General features: G+C 43.5%; 1 protein-coding gene across 2 annotated transcripts in view; it reads right to left on the minus strand.

Annotated features, from left to right (window-relative positions):
• The window catches only part of Rimkla (ribosomal modification protein rimK like family member A), a 63,758-nt gene that overhangs the window by 15,747 nt on the left and 23,781 nt on the right, over nucleotides 1-24,230 (minus strand). The window contains exon 1 of one of the 2 annotated variants that reach the window (XM_042271794.2): nucleotides 19,258-19,520. The exons of the other annotated variant lie outside the window; for it this stretch is intronic. Coding sequence (XP_042127728.1) covers nucleotides 19,258-19,420 — 163 coding nt within the window. The 5' untranslated portion in view covers nucleotides 19,421-19,520. Of the gene's footprint in view, nucleotides 1-19,257; nucleotides 19,521-24,230 lie in introns of those variants that run through there. 2 annotated transcript variants of the gene reach the window in all.

Genomic DNA, 24,230 nt, shown 5'->3' on the forward strand with positions numbered 1-24,230 from the left:
AGCTCCATGTATCCACAGGTTTCATATCAATGGATCCAGCCAACTACAAATAGAAAGTACTGGAACAACTTAATTTGTATCCATACTGAAAATGTTAAGACTTTTTTTTTTTGACATTATTCCTTAAACAATGTAAATATAGTATAGCAACTCTTTCCAGGGTTGGGGGTATAGTTCAGTGGTAGATAACTCACCAATTATACACAAGGCCCTGGGTTCAAATCCCACCCACCTTAGAAAGACCCACAAAGAATCCACAATACTTACATTGTATTTATACTACATCAAGTGTTTTAAGTGATCTGGAGGTGCACTGAAGTACAAAAGGATATGTACAGGTGACATGTACATGTTATGTAGGGGCCTGGAGCATCCTTAGATTTTGGTAAGGGATGGAAGGTCTAGAACAATCACCTGAAAATACTAGGGGATAACCATACATCTTTGACTTTGGACATCTCTGACGCTCCTGCTCTGGGCCATTCCATACACCCTCATTCAGTCTCTTCACCGTGGCCATCATCGCATTGCTACAACGTGACCTCAGGTAAAGAAAACTGCTTCTCACTCTGGCTGCAGTAGGAGCAGCAGCCATATGTGGCCAAGAACAATTTGCATTTGGGACTGGCTCCTTGGCGAACCTGCCTGCAAAGTCTGAGACCTTTAACCACACAGGAATTCCCACCATTAGCATCAACTCTCAGGGAGGCACCTGCTAAGCCTGTTGTAGGGATACAGTTTACTGAACCTGTCACCTTTCCCATGATCCTTAAAATCCTCATTGTTATCTCCAGGCCTCAAGGCAGGGGAATGGAGAACCTGTGTGGACTGGATGACCGGGCTCCAGTTGGCTATGATGAATGGAAGGAAAGCCGCCCGCCTTCAGACAGCCAGGGACTTAACATGACTGAGTAGACCCTTAACCCAGGGAGGTGGGGGAGGATGTAAGCAGTTTCTGGCCTCCTCCACTCCCCATCCCCCACCTGGCTGGCCTTGAGACTTACTGTGTTTAGCCTCAAATCATTAAAAAAAAAAAATCAAACAAACCAAGAAAAAAACACTTTGTCCTTAAAGAAGTCAGAAAGAGGGGAAAGACTAGACGTCAAACTGGCTGGTGCAGTGACCGGCTGGGGTACACCAACTTTGTGAAATCGAAACAGGTAACTATTTCCCAACTTCCTTCTTGAATTTTGTTTGCATTTGGAAATATTCTAATTCCTTAAAACAAATTAGAAATGTTATGAATCCTGGTCTATACCTGTTGTATTAGCTTGTTTTTTTCTGTTGCTGTGATAAGCATCACTACCAAAAGCAACGTGGGGAAGAAAGGATTTGTTTCATCTTGTACTTCCAGGTCACAGTCCATCACTGAGGGAAGTCAGGGTAAGAACTCAAGGCGGGAACGGATGCAGAGACCAGGGAGGGTGCTGCTTACTGGCTCCTTCTCCATGGGTTGCTCAGCCTGCTTTCTATACTTCTCAGGATCACCAGGAATACCTTCACAGAGGTGGAACCACCTGCAGTAGGCTAGCCCCTCCCCACATCATTCATCAATCAAGATAATACTCCACAGACTTGCCTATAGGCAATGTGATAGCGACCTTTACTCAACTGAGGTTCCCTCTTCCCAGATAACTCTAGCTTGTGTCAAATGGATAAAAAACAACAACAAAACAACTAACTAGTGTACTCATAACCCCAGCACTGCAGAGGCTGAAGCAGGAGGAGCATAGCTTTGGGGCCAGCCTGGGCTACAAGGTGAGCCCTTGTCTTAAAACAACAAAACAAACAAGACTCAAGAATAACAACCCAGGACAGAAAAGGAGGATAACTTCTCCAAAGAAACAAATCTGCTTCCATAACCTGTATTAGGATGGATTAAATTCAACAAAAGTAAACTTGTGCATTTGTGTGTGCAGTAGCACATAAACGTACTCTATAATGGATATACAGCATTACTGTGCAATAAACAAATCATGATTCCAAGGTAGAGCTTTAAAACTCAAAGAATCACTCTCCGTCACCCACACAGAGGAAGAGAAGCCCGGCCGGCCTTCAAAGGTGCTGTCCATCAGATTCGACTCTGGCTGGCGTTTTTACTGAGCATTCATTCATCTGCTCTGCGCTGGGTACTCTCCTAAGAACGTCCACATTTATTATCTCATTTAGAGGCATCCTATAATATGGATGGAGGAGATCTGACTGCAAGGGCCTGGCATTTCCACAAAGTGGATGCATTGGGGGTTGCAGCTCTCCCAACCTGCACACGCAAGTCACCCCCTGTGTGCACACACACAGACACCCCCAGCTTCACAAGAGAACACCTCACCACTAACCTGGATTCCAGTACACCAGGAAAGCCAACCTTCCATGCACAAAGCAAGCAGCAGAAGCAGCAGGACACTGAAAAGTGAGAACCAAGGAGGGCCCTCACTTAGGGCCCCTTTAGGACTATGGTGTTTTAGCAGGATCCGGCAACTGTGGCCGGCACTGAAGCTCTGGAAGGTGCCGGTAAAGAGTCAGCCACCTCTGTGGTCGTCCCTGTCACCCTCTGGATGTTTGCTGGGGTGGGAAGAAGCCGCGTCACCAGAGCACAACAGGCTAGTGTCACTGCAGCTCTGCTCCGTTTCTCCACCCTACCACCTCCCATGGGGAAGTCATTTTGGTTCTGGGGTAGATCCGGTCACCCCTGTGCTTATCCTTCTGAGGTCCCATGGGGAAAGACGCTCAAAGAAATCTCACCTCTACCCCACTAAAACCCACAGCGACTTAGTGGCTGCTTTTCCGTTCCCACTAACTGCTTTTCTGAGGTCACTTAATTCAATGCAGCTTTTTATTGAACTGTTGCTTTGAGGCAGACACACTGCTTAAGCAGGACACAAAGGTGAGGCAGGCAGCCTCTGCCCTCCTGGAGTTTACAGCCCCCTCCTGGAGGAAGCTGAAGTCTGACTCAGTGCACAGGTTATTCTGTACTCATTCAGCAGAAATTTACTGGGCAGTGTTGTTGGGCCAATTTCAGTTTGGGTTTGTCCAGGACACCTTGAGACCACAATTTAAGTTCGTGTAGTCAAACAGGCAGACATTTTAAGAAATGCTGAGAGAGGTGGAGTCTGGGAAGGGAGTGTGGGAAGCTAAGACTGTGACCAGTGAGTTAGCAACCGCTCGCTCGCTCACTCGCTCCAGGGGAATCCTCCAACACTGAGCACAAATACACCCACCTGAGGGGGAGGGAGCTGCCAATTTAGGGCATAGCTTTCATTCCCTGGCCCTGGGTGTGTTAGCAGAACGGACTCCAGGGAGCATGGCAGGCCATCAGACAGACACAGATACTGGTGATGGAAGTGGAACCCGGCAGTCAAATGGTTAAAGGGCAAGGGGCAAGGGAGGGCTCCAGACACCGTCCTAAGGCCGGAGAATGGGGGCAGAGGACAATGTCCTTGGGATGTAAGAAGAGAGCTAACACACAGTTGTTATTAATGCGCTGGGTGCCCCGTGAGGGCATGTATGGTGTTGGAGGAGAGGGGAGTGTTGGAATGGTTCTCTCTGCCTGGAGGCTGGGGAGAATGGAGGACTGTTTCAGACCGGACTCCCATGTGTCTGGGCTTAGGAGGAAGATGTGAAGCTAATGGTGTACGCTGTCCACCCTGAACAGAGCCAGCAGCAAAGACGGAGCATCATCAGTGCCACGTTCCGAGCTAAAGGGAGGGCTTAGGAAGACTTTTCAGGAAGGTTGCAATGGAGGCAGACTGGTCTGGTCTTTGCACCAGAGCCTTCCTCGAATTTTGGGTTCTTCTCTCTATTGAGCCACGGACACAGCATATAACTGTCATCATTTCTTCAAGAAAAGCCCCTGGGGGGTTAGAGAGATGGATCAGTGGGTGAGGCCACTCCTGATGGGTGGCTCACCTGTAACTACAGTTCCATGGGATCCAATGCACCTGCACTTGTACGTACATACACACACACACACACACACACACACACACACACACACACACTTAAAAATAATAATAAACTTTTAAAAAGAGAAGCCTCCCATCCCCATTTCCTCCTGAACCTCACCCGACTTTCACTCGCCCTTTATAAGAAAATCCTTACACCCTCCCTGTTGTCTATCACACACTGAAGGTGCCTTACAGTGGTTCGCGCAGAGTCCACAGTTAAATCAATTTCCCTTCCTTTTTTTTTCTTAACCTGATCTACAGCAATATTTGATGTGGTCTGAGCACAGCTTTCATTTTGAACAACCCAGGAAGCCATCCTCTCCTGGGTTTCTTCCTCTCGCTCCCCGCACCTCTATGGAGTGTCCCAGAGCTTTCTCCTCGAAGCCTTCTCTCGTCTACCTCAGCCAACGATGGCCGTAGACACGTGCACGACTTTGGTATCTCCAAGCGAGGCCTTTCTTCTGCATTCCAGTCTCTAGCAGAAACCGCTTGTTTGACAGTCCCCATCCACCCCATCCACCCCGTCCACCCCCGACATCTCAGACACTTAGACCTTCCCAAACCACTCTTCACTCATCCTTTCTGTGGGAGTAAATGGCACATTTATTTTTTCAGCTGCTCAGGCAGTCTTCCTTAACTGGTTTTCCACACACACTCGAATATCTGATCCAGTAGACAAATCTCAACTCTGCCTTCCAAATCCATCCAAAACCCATCATCTTCCATCTCCTTCCCAGAAATCATTCCAATCCAACAGTCACTTCTCCTCCAAACTGCAACCACAGCCACTAGGGGATTCTGTTTCTGCCCTCACCACTACCAGTCTGTTCTCAACGTGGCTCCTGTGTGGCCAGGAGCGATGTCCCCAGAGCCCATCCTTGGCCCCTTGTTTTTTCTACCTGTGGTTAGCCCCTGGGGGATGCAAAGACACAGTTTCTCCCTCTCCATTGGATCACGGGTACCAGCATATAAACAAGCCACAATTTATTCCTTTATAGGTAAAGCCTCTCATCCGTGGGCGCCCCTTAATTTCTCTTTGCAAGAAAGTCTTCAAGACTGTTTTCTCACTATGCTCCCTGCTCACAGTGGATCTCAGTGGGGACTGCCATGCACTGGCCCAGCCTTTCGCTGTCACCTCCGCCAGAACCTCATCTGGAGTGAACCCCACGTCCATCACTGACCCACAAGGCCCCGTGTGGCTGCTCACCCCCATCTCTATCCCAACTCTCTGCCTCTTCTCATGTCCGCCCCCCACTCCCTCTGTTCCTCCACACTGGCCTCCTCAATGCTCCTTCCTGCCTGGATGATTCTACTCTCTACAGCTAAATAATGCACTTCCCGGGGTGGGAGGAAGCGGGGGGGGGGGGATAATACAGAGGGAAAGGGAGGACAGAGAGCTAAATAACATTAAAGATGTTTGGAAAAGTCATAGGGAAGCAGTGTTTTATAAGATCACTTAAAAAACACATATAATATATATAGTTCAGATGGAGTTATGCCACATGGGTGATAATATCCCCCCCCCCCAAGAGCCATAGACTATTAGCAAAAACTCCAGTGTCAGATACGGGAAACCTCCCTTCAAATTGTTGGTGTGGGGACTCCAAGAGACTCAGAAAACAGTACAGGCTATTACCACTGCCCTCGGTTGCCTCCCAGAAGTTGAAAGTAAGGCCTGACTGTTGAAGATTCCATACACTTCAGACCAGGAATTGGAGGAGTGAGTTGGAACTGACTTGCAAGCCTCTTCCCTGAGGACTAGCTCTCACAACATCAGAAGGTGCCGTACACGTGTGCTGCCAAGGGAGAAATGCAATCAATAGTCCTCCCCAGCTGGAAAGCCTATGATCCACAACAATGACCAGCCCGGCAAGAGAGCCCCAAGGGTATAAGAGCGCTGCTTTTATCTTGGGGGTAACCAACAGCTTTCTAATTGGATGTAAGGCCCACTCAAAAGAAGGGAATTCGTGTCTGGTACTGTAAACTTAGCCAGCTACCCATGGTTAGAGAGGGCACAGACCCTAGATAGAGAACCTACTACTACCACGTTCCTAAACCAATGCCATTCCTACTTGGACTCTCAATGCTTATCCGTACACCCACAGGGCCATGCAGCTCTTGCCCCTCATCAAAGAAGCATTTTTTTAAAAAACAAAAAACAAACAAGCAAACAAAACCAAATAGTATATTTCCTGACCTCCTTCAGCTCTTGACTAGAATACACCTGTGGGTGAGGACCACCCCTGTGGTGATAATCTAATTGTATTGAAATATTATTTTGATTTGTACTGAAATATTAATTTGATTGTATGTTAATAAATAAAGTTGTCTGGGGGTCAGAGCTATTAGAGCCATAGCAAGAGTGTGGCGGTGGTGGCACACGCCTTTAATCCCATAGATATCTGTGTGTTCAGGGTCAGAGCTATTAGAGCCATAGCAAGAGTGTGGCGGTGGCAGCACACGCCTTTAATCCCATAAGATCTCTGTGCGTTCAGGGATACAGCCAGCATTGGAGACATATGCCTTTAAGACCTAGGGGGCTGTACATTCAGACAGTGACGAGGCAGTCATGTGTTTGGGTTTACAACCAATGAGAAGGCAGAACAACATACTTTAAAAATACGAACCGACAGGAGGTAGGTCTCTTTTCGCGAAGCTGGGACAGCAGGAGGAAGGGTGAGATTTTAGCTCTGAGCTCTGACCTCTCGGCTTTCTCTTTTACATTGTTTCTGTGTTTCTTATTTAATAAGACGGTTGGTTACATCTACATCTGGCGCCCAACGTGACAAGAATCCATTAAAAACTGCTTGGCTTGGCGGCAGGTCCGCTTTCCCACAAGGGCGGCAGGCGGCCTGCGGCGGCGGCGGCGGCGGCGGCGGCAGCGGCGGCACACGGCGGCCGGCGGCGATCGGCTTGTTAGTCCAAGCTGCTGGCGTCCTAGTCCGGGTAGCAACTTCTAGCCCGGGCCTAGGTCTGTGAGCAGCTTGCCTAAAGCCGGTGCTACAAACAACTCAGACCTGCCCTGCCTGTAAAGCCAACGCACGTGGTCGGAGCTTAAGGAAGCCAGACCCAAGCCTTGACTCGGCACAAGAGGGAACACGTGGCTGCATTTAAGCTTTAGCCGGCTACGCTTTCTTGTGCGTTCTCTCTTTTCTCTCTCTCTCTCTCTCTCTCTCTCTCTCTCTGGATTTACACCTGGGACACTAGGTGGCTGCTTTGAAAATCCCCTCGGATTTCTACTGTTCTACGCAGATTTGGTAAGTCATAATATATCAGATATTTTAAAGGAAACTATCTAAAAGAGAATTTTTTTTCCACATTAAAAAACAAATGGGTTTTATGTGTGCATTGGAAGAAAATTGGTTTTTGTTCGAAATTTTAGGCAGTCTGGCAATGGAACAACTATATAATATTAGTATTGGTGGAATTATGCACCTCATCACTATAATAATCCACATTTTAATATTTAAAAAGATAGTCCATTTAAGTGCCAGGATAACAGCGTTAGAAGAACTTGTTAAACCTGTAAAAATTCAGACAGAAGAAATTAACAGTGAAGTTGTTTCAAGTCGGGATCATAAGGTTGCAGAAAGAAAGCCTGTTTTCACACAGTCACCCTTAATTTATCCTGTAACCGTACAGCAGATGCCTGATCAAATGGCTACACAAAATACTTGGGCTCCAATTGAAATGTTGGATTTAAAAAGGTTTAAGGAGGCAATAGTATCTTATGGCATGCATTCCCCATATGTAAAGCAAATGTTAAACACTTGGTCAACATATAATAGGATAGTACCACAGGACTGGCGGGACCTCGCACAAGGTGTTCTGGAACCCAGCCAGAGACTTCAATTTCTGACTTGGTTTAAGGAGGAGGCTAAAAACATAGAAAAACAGTGGAGGGATAAAGGAGTACAAGTTTGCCAGGATCAGCTTATGGGCGAAGGCCAATATGCTTCAGCACAAGCACAATGTTTATATGATGTCCAAACCCTAATTTTATGTCGAACGGCAGCCTTGAATGCATGGGACAAAGTTGAGGAACCAGGAAAAAAATCTGAGTCATTTACAAAGGTGAAGCAAGGCCCAAAAGAGTCTTTTACAGATTTTTTACAAAGACTGGCTTCAGCAGTAAAGAGAACGGTCTCGGATTCAGAAGCTGGTAAGGCAATAATTGAATCTTTGGCCTTTGAGAATTCGAATGCAGCATGCAAAAGAATAATCAGGCCATTAAGGGCAAGATCTGCACCTATGGAAGATTGGATTAGAGAAACAATTAATGTTGAAGCTGATGAGCATGATGATACATGGGTAGGAGAAGTAATTTCAAAAGGTTTGAGGAGTGTTAGATGTTTTGGATGTGGAAAGCAAGGACATTTGAAAAGGGACTGTAGACAGGTCATTTCCAGAAACAATGTTTCTTCAAGGAACAATGGCAACAGAATGCCCCTTCCTTCTGGAGTATGCAGAAGGTGTGGTAAGGGAAAACACTGGACCAACGAATGTAGATCAACAAAGGACAGACAGGGTAATCCTTTGCCTCAGTCTTCGGGAAACTCCCAGAGGGGCCTCAGGCAGGCCCCCAGTGCAAATCCAGTTCAAACCTTTCCGGCAGCCATAGAGGAAATGCCTGCTCTGGAGAGCGATTAAATAACCAAATGCCTATTGGAATAAATCATGCTGGTCAGAATGATGAAACAGAGAGAATAGAAAATTCAGGAGAAAACATAAAGAAAATTTTTTGGCAAACTTCTATTAATGAACAAAGACCAAAATTAACGATAAAAATAAATGGTGTTTTGTTGTCTGGTCTGGTAGACACAGGTGCGGACGTTACCATAATTGCACCAGAATTTTGGCATCCAACTTGGCCTCTTCAGGAGGTAAACGTTCAACTGTTAGGAATTGGGACATTATCTCAGGTGAAACAGAGTGCAAGATGGCTCGAATGTATAGGTCCAGAAGGACAGAGAGGAAAATTAAAACCATATGTGGCTAACATAACTATGAACCTGTGGGGTCGAGACTTGTTGCAACAATGGAATACTCAGATTAACATCCCTCCAATCTCAGAAACAAATCATAAACTAGCACATGTTACTGAGAGAAATATTAGAAGATATTGTTCTAATGAGTGGTCACCAGCCATCCATATTATACAAGAACAGGGCACAATAACTGATGATCTTCCAAAGACACCAACAGCTCTACCTTTAAAATGGTTAACAGACAAGCCTGTATGGGTCCAGCAATGGCCTTTAACAACAGAGAAACTCCAGGCTTTAGAAGAGCTGGTAGAAGAACAGTTAAATGCTCAGCATATTGAAGAATCAACCAGCCCTTGGAATTCTCCTGTATTTGTTATTAAAAAGAAATCTGGTAAATGGAGAATGGTAACAGACCTTAGGGCAATTAACAAAGTAATTCAGCCAATGGGTTCTCTACAATCTGGGATGCCTTTGCCTACTCTGTTACCAAAAGGATGGCCTCTCATAGTTATTGATTTAAAAGACTGTTTCTTTTCAATACCCTTACAAGAAAAAGACAAAGAAAGATTTGCTTTTACAGTGCCTACTTATAATAATTCTCAACCGGTTAAAAGATTTCAATGGAGGGTCCTCCCACAGGGAATGTTGAATAGCCCAACTCTGTGCCAATATTTTGTACAACAGCCATTGGAAGTGATACGTAAAAAATTTCCTAAATCTATAATTTATCATTATATGGACGATATTTTACTAGCTGACTCAAATGCAGATACTTTAGAAATAATGTTTGAAGAAGTAAAGAAAATTTTGCCTCGCTGGGGATTACAAATTGCTCCTGAAAAGATACAAAGAGGAGATTCTATTAATTATTTAGGATATAAAATAGAGCTACAAAAAATTAGACCCCAAAAGGTGCAAATTCGGAGAGATAGACTACAGACTCTTAATGACTTTCAAAGATTATTTGGAGATATTTCTCATCTACGAACTATTGTTGGGGTAAAAAATGATGAACTGACTAATTTGTTCAAAACCTTAGAAGGTGACAAGGACTTAAATAGTCCAAGAGAATTATCACCTGAAGCTGAGAAAGAATTAGCATTGGTAGAAAAGAAAGTGCATGAAGGACACGTGAATCGTATTGATCCAAAGCTGGATTGCATTTTGGTTATCTTACCTTCTAGGCGTTCTCCTACTGGAATATTAATGCAGAGGGAAGATATTATATTGGAATGGATATTTTTACCAAATAAACCAAATAAAAAATTAAAAACTTATGTGGAAAAAATCTCTGACTTGATTTACAAAGGAAAACTGAGACTTCGTCAATTAGCAGGCATAGACCCAGCAGAAATTGTCGTACCATTAACTAAGGAGGACATTGAAAAATTATGGACAGAAAGTGAACCTTGGCAAAGAGCTTGCAGTAATTTTTTGGGAGAAATTAACAGCAAATATCCCAAAAGCAATAGAATTGATCTTATAAAGAGAGCTGAATGGATCTTGCCTCGAATTGTACGGCAAAAACCCATATCTGGAGTTCGTACATTTTATACAGATGCCAACAAAGAAGGAAAGGCAGGTTACAAATCAGAAAATTTAAGTAAAGTGGTTCAAAGTCCGTATAATTCAGTGCAAAAATCAGAATTGTATGCTATTCTGTTGGTATTAATGGATTTTTCAGAACCTCTCAACATAGTAACTGACTCTCAGTATGCTGAAAGAGTGGTGTTACATATTGAGACTGCAGAATTTATCCCTGATGCTTCAGAATTAACTTCACTATTTATTCAATTACAAGATACAATCAGGAAAAGGAATCATCCTTTATATATAACTCACATTCGATCCCATACTGGTCTGCCAGGCCCTCTAGCACAAGGCAATGAAGAGATTGATAAATTATTGATAGGAAATGTGCTGGAGGCCTCAGAATTTCATAAAAAACATCACGTTAATAGTAAAGGTTTAAAAAAGGATTTTTCCATAACCTGGCAACAAGCCAAAGAAATAATAAAGAAATGTCCTACTTGTTCCTTCTACAATCAGACGCCATTACCAGCAGGATGTAACCCAAAGGGTACTCAGAGAAATGAAATCTGGCAGATGGACGTGTTTCACTTTGCAGAATTTGGAAAATTGAAATATGTACACCACACTATCGATACTTATTCAGGATTTCAATGGGCAACTGCTTTGAGTTCTGAAAAAGCTGATTCTGTAATCACTCATTTGCTAGAAGTTATGGCCATCATGGGTATACCTGCACAAATCAAAACTGACAATGCTCCATCATATGTCTCTGTTAAAATGAAACAGTTTTTTGCTTATTACAATATAAAGCATATTACAGGCATACCACATAATCCTACAGGTCAAGCAGTTATAGAAAGATCAAACAGAACTCTAAAGGATATGCTAAATAAACAGAAATGGGTAACAAAAACCCCCAGAAATAGACTGCATAATGCTCTTCTAACTTTGAATTTTCTGAATGCCAATGAGAAAGGAACAACAGCTGCAGAGAGACATTGGATAATAGAAAAAACTACAGAATTAAATCAGCCTATATACTTTAAGGATGTGCTGACCTCAGAATGGAAACCAGGGTATGTATTACATTGGGGACGTGGTTTTGCTTTTGTTTCTACAGGACAAGATAAGCTGTGGGTACCATCAAAATTGATAAAGGTTCGATTTGAACAAGAGAGACCTCTTAATTAGAGGAGGTGATAGTTCATCAACCAGCATGAACATCCAATTTAAACTAACTTGTATCAATAACACATGCCTTTTCATTTAATCAGATAATAACTTGCCAAAAAGGAACATCCCCAAAATTAGTCTTGGGGAAAGGTTTTTGTTTTTGTCTTTTAGGAGAATGAAGGTTAAGGAATCTGAAGAACACTGGACAAATGAGACAACTGAAGAAAAGGGACAAATCATCTATCCCAAGAAACAGAGTGAAATGGTGTATGGGTATATATTATCTAAAAAAATTTTATGTCTTCCTAAATGTTTGTTTCTGCTTTTCTCTAAAGATTTAACACTATTGGTCTTCTAACAGTCCCAGTTCAATTAAAATTTAAAGCTGACTTTGGAGTTGGAGAATGGCTCTCTCCTTCTTTAAAATCAAGCATGTTGTTAAAAGGAAAATGCAAACTCCCTGTATCATGCCAGAATAAGAGCCATTTCTGCTATGGTACAGGACAAAAGCAAAATTAATTAAGGGACTATTCTATTACTAATCTCAACTCTTTGATTCTATTCTGATTCTTTAAATTGTTCTCAAAGTATAAATTTTATATCAAAATTTACAAGATTAATATATATATATATACATTTTAAACTTTGTTAAGATATGAATGGTCACATAGAGTACTAACTAATTCTAGAAAAAAGGCTAGCTGCATATATATGTTTTTGTGTTCAAGTCTCTTATCAGTTTTCTGCAGGAAATCATGGCCAGGCCTAACATCAACTGAAGTCTCCAGAAAGAAGATGGGGCCCCACAACAACAACAATTCCACGTGGACAATAATAATATCATTAAGCTGACAAACATCATCCACAGATCAGCTTTGAACTACAAGGTGCTCAGAGCAAATTTGAGATGACTAGCTGAGATGATCCAGTCTCAAAGACTACTTGAATAAGGACTTGAGATAAACCCTCAACTTTGGCATTATACACAGACTGGATAATGAAGGATATAGTTACCTCTCCTAGAATTTGACAATTAACCTAAAATTTTTCTTTCAGGATAAAGAAAACTTCGCCCATACCCAGCAGGAAGCAATTTTAAGAATACGACGCCCACATTCCCAAAGAGGTGGTGTGGGGCAGGTGGTTTTTTGGTCTTTTTAATGGGTTCTGGGTCTGGGATAATTTTCAGTATTTAGGGGGGTTGGTTACAAGTTATTGTCAAGGGTTAGGAAAAAGGCTAAGCAAAGGAGATTAGATTTAAGGTTCTTGTTTAAAAAAAAAAAAAAAAAAAAAAAAAAAAAGAAAGAAAGAAAGAAAGAAAGAAAGAAAGAAGGAAAGAAAAAAAAAAAAAAAAGAAAGAAAAGAGAAAGACAATTACTAGTTTTAAATACTTTACATTGGATTGAATTGTTTTATATTGTACACAAATTTGAAACTGATATTGTTAGAAAATGCTATATGTATATTTCTAATTGTATTTATTCCATCCATTTAACAATGTAATGCAAATTTCTGATCCTTGAATGCTATTATTATCAACTATTAGGATATAAAGAAATGAAAGTTAGTAGTTAGACATTACAATAGAACTTGTAGTCATATTAGATATGTTTTAAAAATTGAGCAGAGATGTTTTAGACAGGTCATCTTCAAACCCTTCAGAGATCTACAGAATATGGCATTTAAAATGTTTTAATAACTTAGAAAATTTTTCTTTTTTGAGACATGTCAGCTCCTGGCAGTACCAATCTACTTTAGAGAAAATATGGGCATTGAAGAAACTGCATATGGAGTCAACTTTCATTCTGGCAAAAGTTAGCCACTGGACAACAAAGTATCCTCGAATCAACAGGACAAAATGGACAGACAGATCACGAAACAAGGGACTACTGATTCTTGCCAAAACAAGTGTGGTTATGGCTTTATCAAAAGGCATCTTCTGAGGCCAGGACAATATGGCCCCATCCCTGAAGTGGCCTTCGCATCCGGAAAAGGTACGGTGCCCTTTTCTTCGAAGGCAGCTTAACAGGCAGAGGGCCGATGGATTCTGTTGTACAATGGAACAGCAGCTGAAAGCTCATGCCTCTCAAAAGTAGACTGGCATTTAATAGAGGGATGTGGAGAAGAAGGGGATGCTGAGATGAAGCCATATATACACAGCCAAGAAGAATGGACAGCTGAATTAAAAAACTGTCAACAATTTCCAGAATTTAAAATCCTGAATCATGACAGGACACTAGTGGAATTCAGGTGTTTCTGGTACGTGGACTGCTCTCACCCAATGTGAGGTTGAACTGTTGACCTTGTGTACATCCTACTTCACAAATGAGTCTGTCAGATACACTAAGCCTATAGGCTGAAGATGATGCCCCAACACTGCGGAGAAACCTCAGGTGACTGCCCAGGCAGCTGGCTGTTTCTGTCAACTCACAAAATTTTTTGGAAGTTGCTTGCATGCACTTCCTGTTTTTATTTTTGTTAGCTACTATTATTCCCTTCTTGGGTCTCTGAGGGAGTTGAAGATTAGTTAGTTATGGTTGAAGATTAGTTAGTTATAGTTGAAAATTAATTAGGATAGAAAGTACATTAGATACATCTTGGATTTACCAAAATAGGATAGATAATGGAATTATTTTCTCTGATTTGTCAAATACCTGTTTAGGTATTTATTACTTGTATATATTGTATATAGTTATTGTACTTTTGTATATAGTTTTTCTTTTGTTAGTCATAACCTTTTGCTTTTTTTCTTTTTATTAAAATAGAAAAGGGGAAATGTGGTGATAATCTAATTGTATTGAAATATTATTTTGATTTGTACTGAAATATTAATTTGATTGTATGTTAATAAATAAAGTTGTCTGGGGGTCAGAGCTATTAGAGCCATAGCAAGAGTGTGGCGGTGGTGGCACACGCCTTTAATCCCATAGATATCTGTGTGTTCAGGGTCAGAGCTATTAGAGCCATAGCAAGAGTGTGGCGGTGGCAGCACACGCCTTTAATCCCATAAGATCTCTGTGCGTTCAGGGATACAGCCAGCATTGGAGACATATGCCTTTAAGACCTAGGGGGCTGTACATTCAGACAGTGACGAGGCAGTCATGTGTTTGGGTTTACAACCAATGAGAAGGCAGAACAACATACTTTAAAAATACGAACCGACAGGAGGTAGGTCTCTTTTCGCGAAGCTGGGACAGCAGGAGGAAGGGTGAGATTTTAGCTCTGAGCTCTGACCTCTCGGCTTTCTCTTTTACATTGTTTCTGTGTTTCTTATTTAATAAGACGGTTGGTTACATCTACACACCCCAGTCACCCTAATATTGCAGCCACTCTCCACCTCCTGCTTTTTTCCTCTTTAGCCTCTTCAGAAATATTCTGTGTAGTTTACTTACCTTGTTTATATTCTACCTCAATACAGAATGTAATATCCTGGAGAGGCAGTGACTTCCAGCACTGTTATTCAGGCACCTAGAATCATGCCTTACATACAGTCAGCAGAATAAAAATATCCAGTAAGTAACAGAATAAAAAACAACAACAACAAAAAACAACACATGAATTAGTGAGGGTGAAGGCCATGTCTGTTCTTATTTGCCATTCTATTATCTCCAGCACACTGCCTGGCACACTGCTCAGTAAACACCTGCTGAACGAAATGGGTAAAATGGAGAAATTGGATTGTGGAGAAGAATAAAACATATACTAAAATTTAATAATAGAGGTGTAGGAATAAAGGCTCAGCATTTCTATTCAATCCTCAAACGAGCATAACTGAATTATCGCTTGCTGATAGCGAAGTCTTGAGTTATTTCTTTTGGAAAAAGAATCTCAGTTTGTAGCCCTGGCTGGCCTGGAAGTCATTATATAGATCAGGCTGGCCTCAAACTCACATTGACTCACCTGCCTCTCTGCTTCCCAAGTGCTAGGATTAAAAGCATAGATCACCATGATCAGCACCCCCACACCCACTTTTTTTTTTTTTTTTTTGAGACAGGGTCTCATGTAGTCCAGGTAAGCAAGAGCTTGAATTCAAGGCCAGCCTAAATTGGAAACAAAGCAAGATTCTGTTGTCTTAAAATAAAAAATAAAAGGCGAGCCATGTAGCTCGGTGGCAGGGTGCTCATCTAGCACACCAATAGAGCCCTGAGTTCAATTTTTAGTAGCACAGATAAAAGAGAGCCTGACCCAGAAAGTGCTCTACACCACTGGAGATGCTTAAGGGGAAATCGTTTGCCGAGCATGCACAAGACCCTCGCTCCAGCCCCTAGGGCTGCATAAGCATCAATAAATAAACAGATATGGCCACCAAAGCTTGAGCTCCGAAAGCGGAGGAATGCTGAATCATGCTGCTCCTCGGAGACAAATGCTCACAGGCCCCCTTTCCCGGGTCAAGCTCACTCTCTTTCTTGGATGATGAGTTTATAACTATTCTTTATTCGAGTCAGCTAACGATTCTGACCTGAGGCTGGTCAGAAAGCCTAACTATCATCAGTAAACCTGTCTTCAGACAAGAGCTCATCATAAACACACACACACACACACACACACACACACACACACACACACACACACACAATCATGATCCCCTAGCCTTGTGTACTTATAGTACAAGCTTCATATTTCAAATCAGACAACACACATTACCTGAAGGCCTACTGTGTACTGGTTATGGAACACATATTTGAAGGATCCTACACATGGGGGGGGGGATACAAGCCTTGTATACAGCTAAATCACGGTACAATCCAATGAGTGCTACTTTGATGTTGTTTGGTAGCAGGTGGAGGAGCATCTCCATGGGAATAGGGCAGGGAGCTTGGGAAAAACTCCAGGAGACACAGCGAATTGAGCTAGATTTGAGGGATGAATGAAATTCTCCCATCTGGGAGGAACCAGATGGGAACTCAGACTGATATTTAGCAGAAGCCCAAGAGTCACAAGACAACAGGGGAGCCGGCATCGACTAACACATGAAAAGCCAGATGATCCACTGAGTGCGGCTGCAATTTCCAGCTGGTGCTGTGTGCACTGTGACTTCACTGTGTTTATGAGAGTTAATAACTAAAAAGAACCCAGCGCAAACCACGCATCTATGTGTAAGTGCCTACTACTGTGACTAGGTTATTACTGTTGTTATTAGTTGTTATATGTATTTTGGTCTTGTTCACCATTTGTGTTTAGGAAAATAAACACTTACTGAATAATCTGCAGGTTCTCAAAGAAACAAGCAAAGTAGATGTGCTTTTCACAATGTTAAGCCAGCAGAGTCTAAAGGGGGTACTTTCCACAGAACTGCTTCAGGCACCCGAAGGTCGTGGCTCTTTCCCTAAGAGTCCCTCCCCCACCCCCATCCAAATCTAGGTTGGTTAGGGTAGATCACTGAAGCAAAAAATAACCATCACAGAGCCGGGTGTGGAGGCGCATGACTTTAATCCCAGCACTTTCGGGACAGAGGCAAGTGGATCTCTGTGAGCTGAGGTCAGCCTGGTCTACATAGCAGCCAAGGCTACCTAGTGAGACCCTGTATCAAAATATAAATAAATAAATAAATAAATAAATAAATAACCAAATATAAGCAACAACAATAACAACAAAAGCCTGTCTTCATTTTCTCCATCCACCAGGCAAGCAGCTATATAGATTTTCTTGTAGCTATAAGGAAATAACTGGTTTGTGAGTGCAGATATTTTCACACATGAATTCCACTTAATTATTTAAATGCTTTCTGAATCACTATGATTTAACTTTCACTTTTCTTACAATTGATTCTTTAAAATGGAGTTTTAGTTACACAGAGAGAGCATTTTCTGAATTGCTGATGTGCCTGTAAAGTCCAACAAATGATAAGAAAATCTGATTACCATATCTCAAAAATGACATCTTTACAAGCTGTAAAATAAACAAGCTACTCATCTCTGGAGCACCTTAATTTAGATCACCAAAGTATAACTGATCACTATGGAACCCAAAGCACGGACTTTTCAAGCTTGAAGAAACTCAGCTCGAATGTGAGACACAAGATTCAAAGAGATGGGGGCTGAAGAGATGCTCAGTGGTTAAGAGCACTGGCTGCTCTTCCAGAGGACCCAGGTTGGATTCTCAGTACCCACATGGTGGCTGACAACTGTCTGTAGCATCAGGTCCTAGAGGATATGATGCCCTCTTCTGGCCATTGCAAAAACTGCATGAATATGGTACACACATATATGGAGACAAAATAGCCATATATGTAAAATTAAATGTGAAAAACAAAACAAAACCCCAAATAAAAATCAAAGTGATCTGCACAAAGCAAAGCCAAGACACTTGGTAACGGAAAAGCTGTAAGAAGAACACAGTCCTTCAGATTCTCTGTTCAGGAATGTAGTTCATTAACCAGTTGGGAGGGTTTTAGCAATCGAGGTTTGAGAGATGGTACTCTTCACACTTAACCACACCTCTTTGAAATGTGAGGTGTCTGATGCTTGCGCATACTTCTGCAAAAGTATATGCAATCTAGGCTGGGCAGCAGTGGCGCATGCCTTTAATCCCAGCCCTTGGGAGGCAGAGCCAGGTGGATCTCTGTGAGTTTGAGGCCAGCTTGGTCTACAGAGTGAGATCCAGGACAGGCACCAAACTACGCAGAAAAACCCTGTCTTGAAAAAACAAGAATAACAACAACAAAAAAGCATATGCAATCTGATCCTACACATGGAAGGTTTAAATACACTTATGGATGAACAATGTTCAACCGAGCTATTTCACTTAGGAACACGTACTCAAAACCTCACTTGTAAGTAGTCTGTTCAAAATTTGGTATCCCTTCCCTTGCTGAATGGATCTCCTACCCACCTAGATAAAGATGAAATATGAATAGCACTCCAAGAAGTATCCAAGAGAGCTAAACCCTCTTCAGCTCTGGACCCCCTAAATAGCTGAATACCTCCGAGGGCTTACTGAGAACACAGACTTGTAAGCCAGTGAACAAGAGTTTCCAAATTCATGGATTGCTTATACAAAACAGGTTTGTATTGAGAATAATAAGAATATCTGAAAACAGAACACTTTGAGAGGAATCAGGGATGATAACCATGTCTTACTCCCCACCCCCCCAATTCCCCTGGACCCGGCATTAAAAGGATGAGTAAAGTCTGAAGGGTGTGTACTTGACTATTTTGAAATCAGAATTCAACATGTTTAGGAAGGAGGACGAGTTAAAGAAAATCATCAAATGTCTCCTCTCGCCCCTTAAACTCCAGAGACGATCCCAATCTTTCTCAGCTGTCTCCCATAATTAGGCTGCCAGTGTGAGGCATTCATCAGTGGTACACACATACCGATAGAAAAGTTTCCCAAACATCTGCCCTAAGAACAATTTTGTGAATTCTGGGTTGATCCCTCAAATTTCTGAGTCCCGCCTGACAGGGTATCTGTGCACGGAGAATCTACAATTTGAGGTCTGGCGCCTTGAGCTTCAGGTGAATGTGAATGCCCCACTAACCCGTCTCCTCAGTGAATTTAGCATCTTCTCGACTGTTGCCCTCAGCGTGCTGCAAAGAGGGGCAACCACGGAGTGGGTTGAATGCGGGCTGGCTCACGGGATCCCAGCGCCCCTCCCGCCCCTCCGGGGCTGCGCTCACCTAAGTGGCCGCCGACTACAGTGACGGCAATCTGGTCCAAGAACACAGCCCGGAAGCGCACGTCCTGCTCGGAGCAGCGCTGCCGGAGCGCGCGCAGGATCTGCACCTGCGGGTAGTCCTCGCGGATGAGCCGGTCGGTCAGCAGCCAGACCTGCGCGCACATGGCGACCGAAGCGGCGGCAGCCCGCCCGCCCGCGCGACCCCCTGGCGCGTCCCGGGCGAGCACCGCGGCTCCGCTCGCGCCGTGCGCCAGGCGCCTCTGCAGCCCCGGCCGGAGAATGCGCCGGATCGCCTCGCGCCGCCGCCGCCGCCGCCGCCGCCGCCGCCGCCACCGCCCAGCCAATCAGCGCGGCGCGGCGCCTGGGGAGGACGCGGCCGGGAGCTTGCGGAGATGCGCAGCCTGCGGCGGCCGGGCGGGGCTGGTACGACCCCCACCCCCTACCCCACCCTTCCGGAGCCCATGGGCCGCAGGCAGGGTGGGTGAGGCGCTGCACCCCCAGACAGGCGCGACTGAGATGGTCCACCAGCCTCTTCCAAAAACGTCTGCCGGCCTGGCAAGGTCACACGGCTGGACTGCGCAGCTGGACTTCACCCTTAAAAGAGCGATTCGTCTGCCCTAATCTTGGCCTGCAGCCTGGGCTGGGAGGTGGAGGCAGTTGGGATTTTAGCAGCGTCGCGTTCAGATAATTCAAAGATGCTTATGCTTTTCTCGGGGTCTGGTTTTCGTACATTGGGCATCCTCTCCTGGTTTGCACCAGCTCTGGGTTATCATAACCTCGGTGTCATAAAAACAGGTTTAAGACTCCATTGAGTTAGGAGGAACACTGGTGTGTGTCTCTCCCTCCCAGTTCACAACTCATTTCGCCTCCACCCTACAACCTGGTCGTCTTTACATATTGTCCTTGGTCCTAGCCATTTGCAAATTCTACCTACAAACAATAGTGTGAAACCTGGTATTCAGTTCTTGAAAATAAACTAATTATATTTTTATTTATTTATGGTGCACAAGGCGGGCCGGTGACATGCTACCAGGGCTCGCACATGGAGGTCAGAGAAATAACTTGCAGTAATTGGTTCTCCCCTTCCACCATGTGGGCTCCAGGGTTCAAAGTCAGGTCATCAGGCTTGGCGGCAATACCTTCCTTCACCCTCCAAGCCACATCACCAGCTCCTAGCTAACACGTCTAAATAACTATGGGGATGACTTTAGCCATTTGCGTTTCCAGCTCATTAAAACGTCTTTTAAAAATTATTCTTATGCATCTATGATGTGTGTTTGAGTACTGGGGCATGTGAATGCCACCAAGAGTTTGCAGGGCTCACAGAACAGCTTTGGGGATGGGTTCTTTCCATGGTGGGCTTCTGAGATGGACTCCAGGTCACTAGGTTTGTCCAACAATACTTTTACCTGCTCATCCACCTTGCTGTCCCTAAAACATCTTTTTCTTTCTTCCCTTCTTTTTATTTTATTTTATTGCAAAGGAGTTTTACAGTTTCAAGCTCAAACTCTAGAATGATATCTATAAATCATTGGGCAATACGTCTTGGGTAAGGTGTCCATTTCACCGTGAATATCATGTTTCACTAAGATAGGACTCTGGGAAAGTTCTGTATAAATGGGCTTTCAAAAGAATTTTTTTTTCAGCAATAAGGTTGCAACATCTCCCTAGACCCTGACTGTATTTTCTTAAAGTGACAGACCTGTAAGCCAGTGTCTTATAATTAGTGCTTTGAAAGAGGATGGTCTAACCACAGCTCTGCTTGTAGCTAGAGGCTCTACCCTGCCTTTGCCTTGAGGTTGCATGGTTTTGCAGGATGGGGTGGGGGGGTGCACAGGGTCTCACTATGTAGACCAGGCTACTGTGGTGATATTTTATTTGTGCACCCCAATAAAGCTTCTCTGGGGATCAGAGGAAAAAGCCAGCCACTATATTAAACATAGAGGTCAGGCAGGGGTAGCACACGCCTTTAATCCTAGCATTCGGGAGGCAGAAAGTCATCTGGATCTCTGTGAGTTTAAGACCACACTGGGAACAGAGCCAGGCATGGTAGCACATGCCTTTAATCCCAGCACTAGTTAACCATAGAGGTCTGGAGATCTGTACAGATAGACCGGAAGTGATAGAGCTGGGGGGAAAGAGGAGGTTGATGTAGCTGGGCAGAGAGAGGAAGTAAGATGGCAGGGCACAGAAAGGTATATAAGGCGTGAGTATACAGGAAGTAGCTCTCTTGGGCTGAGGATTTCCTAGCGGTAAGAACTTGTGGCTTGGCTTGTTCTATTCCCCTGATCTCTCAGTTTTCACCCCAATATCTGGCTCTGGATTTTTTTTTAATTAATAGGACCTTTTAAGATTTTGTGTTACAGGCTATCCTCAAACTCATAGAGATCTGTGTGCCTCTGTCTCCCAAGTGCTGGAATTAAAGGTACTGTGTCACACAATGCCCATCTGACCTTCCATGGTTTTTTGTTGTTGTTTTTTCGAGACAGGGTTTCTCTGTGTAGCTTTGGTGCCTTTCCTGGAACTCACTCTGTAGCCCAGGCTGGCCTCGAACTCACAGAGATCCACCTGCCTCTGCCTCCCGAGTGCTGGGATTAAAGGCGTGCGACACCACCGCCAGGCTTTCCATGGCATTTTTAAATTGTTTTTGGAGACAGGGTCTCGTGTAACTCAGACTGGCCTAGAACTTGCTATCTAGCCAGGGATGACTTTGAACATCTGATCTTCTGACCTCTGTCTCCTGAGTAGTGGGACTGCAGGCACAAGCTACCATGCCTGTTTTTTTGTTTTGTTTTGTTTTTGTTTTTATTTTATTTTATTTTACTTTTTGCCTGCCTGTGGTATGTATTTTGTGTAGCCTTGTCTCTACAGGGCTTCTACAGAGTCACCCACCAGGTATTGGTAGGGCTCAGAAAACTTTGAAGTGGAAGGAGAGCAGAGACAAATTCTTTTCTAGACCCTCTGACTTTGTTGCTGCCCTTGCCCTTGCTTCCTCGGGGCGGGGTATAGAAACCGGAAGTCTTTTTCCCAGGGCAGGCCATAAAGTCTGGATCGCCTCTTCCGAGAAGACAACGTGAAACCTGAAAATGTGCTGATAACGTCCCCCCTCTTCTATATACTCGTGGCCATAAAGACCTGCCCTTCCTTGTCACTAGTCAGTCACATGATCCTTAGTCCGGGAAGGAACCTGCCCTAATCCAGGAGGAGGAACAGCTGCACTGAGGGTCCGTGAAGACTCTGGACAGGCCTGGCTGGGTTTCCTCACCCGGGTCTTGTAGCATTAGACCAGAGCTGTTGACAAAAAAGAAGAGCTCTGCATAAAAGGCCATGAGAAAATTGCTCATTTTGAGCCGAATATGAGTGACCTGGAAACATTAGTTCAACGTACCTTGAATGACATATTCTGCCATGGAAAAGGATAAACAAACTTTTATAGACACAGCACCAAGAAAGTCATAAATCAATATATTTGATAAGTAAAGTAGGGCATCAGATAGGTGAGCTATATCTAAGAACAGAAACATTTTCTATTGGTTTCACGTGTTATTTTTCTTTTTAATTAATGGGAGATCATATGAACACAATCTCCCACTACCACAAAGTATGCAGTCAACTTTCCTGCATTTGGGGAAATCTTGGCTCAGCACCTCCCAGGTGCAAAGGATAAGTCTTGTCTTGGGAGACAACTTTCTTGACCATAGTATCTTCCCTCCTGTTAATATCGAATGTTATCTTAGAGATTCTCAGCTTTAGCTTTGGTAGGGGTCTGTCAAACTTAATATTGCATTCCAAGAGTTTTACCCAGTAGTTATGAGGAGATTAGGTCAGTTACAGAGCCTGAAGGCAAACAGCTATTAGAGAGACTGAGATATACCAAGGTAATTATGGCATCCAGCCTGTGGCATTACACTGTCAACAACCACCTGGATGCTCTACTCAACCAAGGTCGAACAGTCTGTGGGATCTTCAACATAACTGCAGCTTCATTTTACATACACTTCCTCCAACAATATCTAGAAGAGATCATAATCAAGCTGGGATGATAACTTGCTGGACAATATGAGAATCAATAAAGTTCAAGCTGCTTATAACCCGCTTTCAAAGACATCACACTCATGTTGTCATGAGCAAATCACTACCAAGGTCCACACAACCCAGGCTTAAGCCAAGCAGCCTCTGGGGATTCAGATGTTAAAACCACTTTCTCATGAGCTCTCCTCACCAGGCAGTTAATAACACCTCTGTGATTTCCTGGTCCAGGATTTGGTCATAGGTGAGAACCTATGACCCTATTCAATTATGGCCATATTCAATTATGGCCATATTCAATTGTGAGTGGAATGTTTTATTATATCATCACAATTCCTCAAGCACAGAAGTAGTTTCCCCAAATAGAAGACCATTTTCTAAGATGTGCAATGCTGTGGTTTGGATAAGCATCCCCGTGGAGACCCAGGTGCCTTAAGGTCTTGGTCATCAGTCTGTCAAGCTATTGCAAGGTGGAAGAACATCTAAGATATGGATCCTAGCAAAACTGGGTCACCGGAAATGGGGGCATTGGGACTTCAGCCCTTCCCCAGTTTCTCCGTTTTCTGTCTGCCTCCTCTGCCAAGTGTCTCAGAATAGACTGTCTTGTCATAGGCTCCAAAGCAGCAACTCAGCCAACCCTGGACCGAAACTTCCAAAATCATGATGAAAATGAATTTTCTGCTTTATAGACTGATTATCTCAAATATTTTGTTATAGTAATGCCAATTAATACATATTATTTATGCAATATTTCTTTATACATGATTTCCAAATTCAAATCTAACCCTGATGTCTCTGAACTTCAGCAATATGAAAGGGTGCTGTTCTGCTGTTCCAATGTTCCTACAATTAAACCCCTCCATTTCAGATTCAACTGTCTTCCACAATAAAAGGAAGGTATTATCTCATATAAACAAAAACTGTGAGAAGTGACCTCTACAGTTT

Source organism: Peromyscus maniculatus, chromosome 2, assembly GCF_049852395.1.
Source record: "Peromyscus maniculatus bairdii isolate BWxNUB_F1_BW_parent chromosome 2, HU_Pman_BW_mat_3.1, whole genome shotgun sequence".
Classification (NCBI taxonomy): Eukaryota; Metazoa; Chordata; class Mammalia; order Rodentia; family Cricetidae; genus Peromyscus; species Peromyscus maniculatus.